At 46.8% G+C, this 8,332-nt stretch overlaps 1 protein-coding gene across 1 annotated transcript in view; it reads right to left on the bottom strand.

The window, feature by feature from the left end:
• The window catches only part of Pnpla7 (patatin like phospholipase domain containing 7), an 82,422-nt gene that overhangs the window by 18,221 nt on the left and 55,869 nt on the right, over positions 1-8,332 (bottom strand). Inside the window, exon 20 of the mRNA XM_029536705.1 lies at positions 7,549-7,698. Within this exon, the coding sequence (XP_029392565.1) occupies positions 7,549-7,698 (150 nt within the window). The remainder of the gene's footprint in view (positions 1-7,548; positions 7,699-8,332) is intronic.

Genomic DNA, 8,332 nt, shown 5'->3' with positions numbered 1-8,332 from the left:
CCCCCCACTCCACCTGCCCTCGGGGTGCCTTTGCTGTCTAAGTCCCCCCCACCCCTACCCCCCTACCCCCCCAGCTCTTGGAAGCTCTACAAAAGAAGTGTAGAGCCTAGAGTCTAGGCTCTCACAGGCAAAGCTCCCAGCTCTTGCCATCAAGCCCATGGTGACCATGTCTCTGTCTGCCCAAGGCTCTGGTTCTGTGTAGGAAGGCAGGATGCTTCCTCCTACAGAGCACAAGGTGGGCAAGCCTAGGTGAGCGTGGCCTCTGGACTCATTGGAACCAGGTATTTCAAAGCCCATGCTACCAGTCTTCACTCTATGGAGTATAGCCCAAAGGCAGCATTCAGTCAGGTTGCCACCCCACATGCCTGCTGGCTGGGACAACACTGTCACCTGGCTGCCTGACAGCTTCTCTTTTAGATTCCTGGATCCAGGGAAGCTAGAGGACAAAGGAACAGCACATTCCATGAAAAAAGAAAACTTGGGGAGCTGGTAAGATGGCTCAGTGAGTAAGAGCACCGACTGCTCTTCCGAAGGTCCTGAGTTCGAATCCCAGCAACCACATGGTGGCTCACAACCATCCGTAACGAGATCTGATGCCCTCTTCTGGAGTGTCTGAAGACAGCTACAGTGTACTTAGATGTAATAAATAAATCTTTAAAAAAAAAAAAGAAAAAGAAAAAAGAAAATTTCTGTTTTCTTCTGTGGATTCCTCACAAGCAGAACGCCCTTGGAAATGGAAGGAGCCTACCAAAGGCAGGCAGTCACCAGACTCAGGGCAAATGAGTGGCGCAATGTGGCTTCTCAAATGAGGCTCTGACTCAACTGACAGGACACTTTCCCAGGATGCCTTGGGCTCACTACCCACCTCTCCTTTCTTACTTGTAGCTCTCAAGATCGCCACAGGATGTGCTGATTCCCGAGATTTGGGGGGTGGGGGTGGGGGTGGGGAGTCAAGAGAGTTGGGTTCAGCTCTCTTAGACATAGGATATTCTCTAATATCTTGACCTTGACCCAGCGGGTCCTGTCCCATGAGGTATAATACCCAAGGCAGGCTGCTTTCCGGGTCCCTGGACAGCCTTCCTGAGCCCTAGAGACCAGCTGACACTGGACCAGTACACCTGTTGATCCTTGCTGCCTACTCCAATAGACTTGCTTTGGTGTTGCATAGCAGTTTCTCCTAGATAAAACTGCCCACCTTAGAGGGAAGCCGGTTAAGACACTTAGCCAGGTGTGGTGGTACACGCCTTTAATCTCAGCACTTGGGAAGCAGAAACAGGTGGATCTCTGTGAATTCAAGGCCATCCTGGTCTACAAAGACTCCAGGATCTGGACAGCCAGGGTTATGTTACACAGAGGAAACCCTGTCTAGAAAAATCATTAAGAAACAAAAAAGACAATATTAAAAAATGGAACAAGAAGTTACAAGGAGAGAGGAAGGGAAGCTAGTTAAACTAAGGAAGGAAACGACTCACACAACTCACTGACACTAACCAGACTCACGAGGCTATTCCCTTCCCAATTGTACACGTGCAGCAGGGAGGGACTGCCGAGACAGATCAGCCAAACTGCCTGAAGGAGTCAGAGAGCAGCTGAGCTACCTGGAAAGGACACTCTACCATGTTGAGCTGCCTATGTGTTATGCCGTATTGCTCACTCTAGGTTTTCAGCTATTGTGGCTGTCACCCATGCTGGGGTGGGCCATGGTGATGCAGCTGTCTCTGAGTCACTTCAGCACCTGTGTGATGAAGCTGTGTCTGAGTCACTTCAGCACCTGTGTGATGCAGCTGTGTCTGAGTCACTTCAGCACCTGTGTAATGCATCTGTGTCTGAGTCACTTCTGTGCCTGTGTGATGCAGCTGTCTCTGAGTCACTTCAGCACCTGTGTAATGCAGCTGTGTCTGAGTCACTTCTGCTGTCTCTGAGTCACTTCTGTGCCTGTGTGATGCAGCTGTGTCTGAGTCACTTCAGCACCTGTGTGATGCAGCTGTGCCTGAGTCACTTCTGCACCTGTGTGATNCAGCTGTGTCTGAGTCACTTCTGTGCCTGTGTGATGCAGCTGTGTCTGAGTCACTTCTGTGNCTGTGTGATGCAGCTGTGTCTGAGTCACTTCAGCACCTGTGTGATGCAGCTGTCTCTGAGTCACTTCTGCGCCTGTGTGATGCAGCTGTGTCTGAGTCACTTCAGCACCTGTGTGATGCAGCTGTGTGTGAGTCACTTCTGTGCCTGTGTGATGCAGCTGTGTCTGAGTCACTTCAGCACCTGTGTGATGCAGCTGTGCCTGAGTCACTTCTGCTGTCTCTGAGTCACTTCTGCGCTTGTGTGATGCAGCTGTGTCTGAATCACTTCTGTGCCTGTGTGATGCAGCTGTCTCTGAGTCACTTCAGCACCTTGGTGATGCAGCTGTCTCTGAGTCACTTCTGCGCCTGTGTGATGCAGCTGTGTCTGAGTCACTTCAGCACCTGTGTGATGCAGCTGTGTTTGAGTCACTTCAGCACCTGTGTGATGCAGCTGTCTCTGAGTCACTTCAGCACCTGTGTGATGCAGCTGTGCCTGAGTCACTTCTGCTGTCTCTGAGTCACTTTGGCATCTGTGTGATGCAGCTGTATCTGAGTCACTTTGACATCTGTGTGATGCAGCTGTGTCTGAGTCACTTCAGCACCTGTGTGATGCAGCTGTGTCTGAGTCACTTCTGCACCTGTGTAGTGCAGCTGTCTCTGAGTCACTTCTGCTGTCTCTGAGTCACTTCAGCACCTGTGTGATGCAGCTGTGTCTGAGTCACTTCTGCTGTCTCTGAGTCACTTCAGCACCTGTGTGATGCAGCTGTGCCTGAGTCACTTCTGCTGTCTCTGAGTCACTTCGGCACCTGTGTGATGCAGCTGTTTCTGAGTCACTTCTGCTGTCTCTGAGTCACTTCGGCACCTGTGTGATGCAGCTGTGCCTGAGTCACTTCTGCTGTCTCTGAGTCACTTTTGTGCCTGTGTGATGCAGCTGTCTCTGAGTCACTTCTGCACTTGTGTGATGCAGCTGTCTCTGAGTCACTTTGGCATCTGTGTGATGCAGCTGTGTCTGAGTTACTTCTGCACCTGTGTAGTGCAGCTGTCTCTGAGTCACTTCTGCACCTGTGTGATGCAGTCATCTCTGAGTCACTTTTGCACCTGAAAGTAGACCCAGTAAAACTCACTGGTTCACCATGTAAGGCTTTGGTGGCCTTTAGTTTGTCATTGGTCCCATCTGGGTGGGGTGGCCAGCTACTTGTCATGTAACTCCAGGAGTAGGGACACACCCATCTGATGTGTGAGTATTCTCTCTTGCTACTTAGTGATGAGTTTGGTGATGCCAACCCAAAGACTGACCCATGAAATAAATAACTGGAAAATCATACTTGCAGTCTATAAAAATTCCTGCTCTGTGAAAGAGTGTTGGGGCCTTGAGGAGATAGCTCAGTGGTTAAGAGCACTGGCTGCTCTTCCAGAGGGCCCAGGTTCAACTCCCAGGACTGGCATGGCAGCTCACAACTGTGTGCAATTCCAGTTCCAGGGAATCTGATAACCTTACACACGCAGGCAAAACACCAATGCACATAAAATAAAATTAAACAGATTTTAAAAAGAAGAAGAAAAAGAAAGATAGTGTTCAGGGTGGAGAAATGGCTCAGTGGTTAAGAGCACTAACTGCTCTTCCAGAGGTCCTGAGTTCAATTCCCATCAACCACATGGTGGCTCACAACCATCTGCAATGGGATCCAATGCTCTCTCCTGGTGTGTCTGGAGACAGTGACAGTGTATTCATATACATAAAATAACTCAAAAGAAAGAAAGAAAGAAAGAAAGAAAGAAAGAAAGAAAGAAAGAAAGAAAGAAAGAAAGAAAGACTGTTCAATGAATGAAATGACAAGATACTGATCAGGAAAAAAATATGCACAAAAATAACTGTATAATAGGAAACTGTTATCTAAAATATATACAGAGGAGTCTTAAACTTCAACAATATGAAAACAACCCCAGCACAGAAGCAGAGGCAGGTGGATTTCTGAGTTCGAGGCCAGCCTGGTCTACAAAGTGAGTTCTAGGATAGCCAGGGCTACACAGAGAAACCCTGTCTCAAAAAAAAAAAAAAAAAAAAAAAAAAAAAAAAAAAAACAGGAGAACCAGGGGAGATGGCTCAGTCGACAAAGTGCTTGCCATATAAACCTGAGGACCAGAACTTAGATCCCTAGTGCCCATGAAGAAGTCCAGGCTGGCCTGCAACCTCAGCACTGGTGGGGCAGAAATAGGAGGACCCTGGGGTCTGTTAACAAGTTTGCCTAGCTGAGTCAGTGACACACAGATGAGCAGGGACCCTGGGGTCTGTTAACAAGTTTGCCTAGCTGAGTCAGTGACACACAGATGAGCAGGGCAGATGAAAAATGTCTTGTGTCACTTATCAAAATGGGAGCATAAATTAAAATGGGCAGCACCAGTCATCATATATTTGCCATATGATCCAGGAATCATGTTCCTTGGTGTTTACCCAAAGGAGCTGCAAACATGTTCATACAAAACCTGCACATGGACGCCAATAGTTGTCACCGCCACGACTGGAAGCCACCAGCACTCCCCTCACGAGGTGGGTAAACTGCTGACTAACTGAACAAAGGAATACTATTTATCTCTCTTTTTAAAAGTTTTTAAAAAAGACAACTCTTGGGTTGGAGAGTTGGCTCAGTGGTTAAGAGCACTGGCTGCTCTTCCAGAGGACCCAAGATCAATTCCCAGGACCCACACGGCAGCTCACAACTGTCCACTGAGGAAATCTGATGCCCTCAGTACACATACATGCAGGCAAAATGACAATGCACATAAAGTGCAAATAAATAATAAATAAACAGATCATTACAAAAGTAAATTAAAAAAAAAAAGTTATCAAGCTGGGCGGTAGTGGAGCATGCCCAGAGGCAGGTGGATCTCTTGAGTTCAAGTCCATCCTGGTCTACGGAGTGAGTTCCAGGATAGCCAGGGCTACACAGAGAAACCCTGTCTTGAGAACAAAATCAAAAACAAAACAAAGCACACAAGAAGTTATCAAATCACCTACCAAAAGACATAGAGGGAACTCAAATATAGAATCCCAACCATGTGTCTACATTAGGGAAACAAAAAAAGACCAGCGGCTACCAGGGTTTGCTCTGGAGAAGCGGTGCAGAGAGCACAGAGGGCTCCCAGGACTGTGGAAATTACCTTCCGTGATCCTGTAGCAGTGAGCTCTCATTGTCACACATACCTGCCCACAGAACTACAGCAGGAGTGAGCCCTCATGTGCACTCTGAACCCTGAGCAATTCGGACTTGACACAAGTCCCACTCCGCAGGGGGTGATGGTTGTGGGGTAGCTCTGCATGGAAAAGGGCAGGGAATGGCTGTGCAATCCAGGATTCTTCCCAATTTGCTTTGATTCTACTACTCTTCAAAAACCAAGGGTTTTTATTGTTTTGTTTTGTTTTTGTAAGTCAAAGGTCTTTCTATGTAGCTGGGACTGGCCTACAACTCACTATGAAAATCAGGCTGAGCCGGGTGGTGGCAGCGCATACCTTTAATCCCAGCACTTGGGAGGCAAAGGCAGGCGGATTTCTGAGTTCGAGGCCAGCCTGGTCTACAAAGTGAGTTCCAGGACAGCCAGGGATACACAGAGAAACCCTGTCTCTAAATAAATAAATAAATAAATAAATAAAGTGAGTCTCCTTCCCCCCCAAGCCTCCACAGTAAGAAAATAAACAGCCCAATCAGACAATGAAAAAAAGAAGCTGGGTGGTGGTAGTGCACACCTTGAATCCTAGCACTCAGGAGGCAGGGATAGGTGGATCTCTGTGAGTTTAAGGCCAGCCTGGACTACATAGTGAGCTTCAGACCAGCCAAGTCAACATCATGAGATCCTGTCTCAAATAAATAAATAAATAAATAAACAAACAAACAAATACATAAAATTAGGCCATGCTATCACCATGCTTCTATCAGAATGGTTAAAATTAAAATACCAATGACACAGAATATTGGCAAAGATATGAGGAAACAGGCCCTTCACACATCACTAGTGGGAACACAAAATGGTCTAGATATTGTGGAGAAAGCCTAGTAGTTTCCTATTAGACTGAACATACTCTTAAGATTCCAGAAAAATCAGCACTTGGGAGGCAGAGGCTGGTGAATTTCTGAGTTCGAGGTCAGCCTGGTCTATAAAGTGAGTTTCAGGATAGCCAAGGCTACACAGAGAAACCCTGTCTTGAAAAACCAAAACCAAAACCAAAAACATGAAAACGTATATGAAAAAAAAATCCATCTGTTGAGACCTGCTCCCCACTCCCCAGCATAGCTGTAGACATTCTGTTCCATGGCCCCCAGCTAGACTGTAACATGCCTGCCAGCCATTGACACAGAAAAATAGCTTGACTCAGAGCAAGGTCATGCTGACCACATATCCTGTTATGTTTTGTAGGAGCTTTGTTAATCATAAGATGTTTCAAAACTACAAGCTTTACGTAAGACTTAACAAATTAAAGATCACTATGAACTGTTACGTGTAAAATGGCTTGAGTCAGAGCCGACCACCAGATAAAACTTTCAGCACCCAAGTATGAGCTCATTGTGGTTTTTGCATTTTTAGCCTTTATAAGCGGGAAATATCCAGTGCATAGCTTTCAGCTCTTGAACCTGAGCTGTTGCCCTGGTGGATCAATCTTGGAGTGTGCGTTCAATAAGCCATCCCCTTTTAACTGAGATTGGTGCTCGTGTGGTTTGTGGGGCAACTCCTAGACCCCAACACATCTACTACACAAATGATAACAGCAATTTAATTCACAATATTCCCAAACTGGAAACCATCCAAGTACCCTTCAATGATGGGTGACTAAGTTAACCGAATCATGCCTTTAGTGGTGTGACTACACTCCAGCAGTAGAGAAAGGGAATCATGCCTTTAGTAGTGTGAACACATTCCAGCAGTAAAGAAAGGGAATCATGGGCTGGAAAGATGGCTCAGTGGGTTAAGAGCACCGACTGCTCTTCCAAAGGTCCTGAGTTCAAATCCCAGCAACCACATGGTGGCTCACAACCATCTGTAACAAAAATCTGATGCCCTCTTCTGGAGTGTCTGAAGACAACTAAAAAGTGTTCACACATATAATTAATAAATAAATAAATCTTTAAAAAAAAAAAAAAAAGAAAGGGAACCATGCCTTTGGTGGTGTGAATACACTCCAGCAGTAAATGCCAAGGGCACTTTCCAGATGCTCAACAGCTCCATGGCCATGGCCTCTGACACCACTCCAGCAAGCAGAGTGCTATAAACACAGTCTGGTAGCAGGAGGACCCTCCTAACAAAGTCTCGGGTCCCCCATCTGAAGGATTCCTAGCACCTTATACACTACTATATACTCTGTGCCCATGCAGATCTCAGAGTCTCAAAATCCCTCACTTGTAGAGAGTTCCCTTCGAGTAGAGCCTCCCTGGCTCAAGATCCATTCCCAGGGTAGAGGGCCTCTGGTGACTTTCACCTTCAGGACACCTCTGTGGCTTACCGATGGCACTGAGGGCATGTTGGAGCTCCAGAGCAAAGGCGGTTAGGGGCACATCCTCAGAAGCAGGCAGTGCTGCCACCGTGGAAAGATTGCCAGGTGGGTTCCCCAAGTCCCATTTGCTGCTTGCTGTGTTAAATCCAAGCTGGTGACCTGTAGGCATAGAACCAGGAATCAACGTGGAAGGCTGGGCCACCAGAACAGCTTTCATGGTTCCAGATGAGGCAGGGTGCCACCCAGTATGACCAGGGTCTGCTTTCAGTTTCCCAATGACTAAAGCAGTCCTGTGAGCAATACCAAAACTATGTTAACCCTCCAAAGCTTGGGAACTCAAGGAGCAAGAAAACCTGGAAAACATTCTGCCAGCTGAGAGCACCCCTCCCCTCACACTCCCCCCCACAGCCTCATTATGTAGCCTAGGCTAGCCTAAAATCCGCCTGTGTTAACAGTATATATACTACCGTGACGGGAAGGGCTTGTTTCTCTTTATGGTTTTTGGTTTTGGTCTTTTTTTTAACCTAGGAATGGTAAGCTTAGAAGAGCAACAAACACGCCTTTATTATCTATTATCCATGTGGGATTTTCAAACCCCAAAAAAGATGAGAATCAATAAGGAAGGTCATTCTGGGGCAGGGCAGGTGTGCCCTGGGTGATAGCAGAAGGAACACCTGGAAGAGAGACCAAAGCAGGCAGAGCCTCTGTGAGACCAGGCCTTACCTAGACACCCAGGGCTCTTCTGTTTTGTTTTTTTGTTTTTTTGTTTTTTTGTTTTTTTTTTTTTTTTTTT

The sequence above is a fragment of the Mus pahari genome, chromosome 3 (assembly GCF_900095145.1).
Source record: "Mus pahari chromosome 3, PAHARI_EIJ_v1.1, whole genome shotgun sequence".
NCBI classification, from domain to species: Eukaryota; Metazoa; Chordata; class Mammalia; order Rodentia; family Muridae; genus Mus; species Mus pahari.
This window is presented reverse-complemented; position numbering and strand designations above follow the sequence as displayed.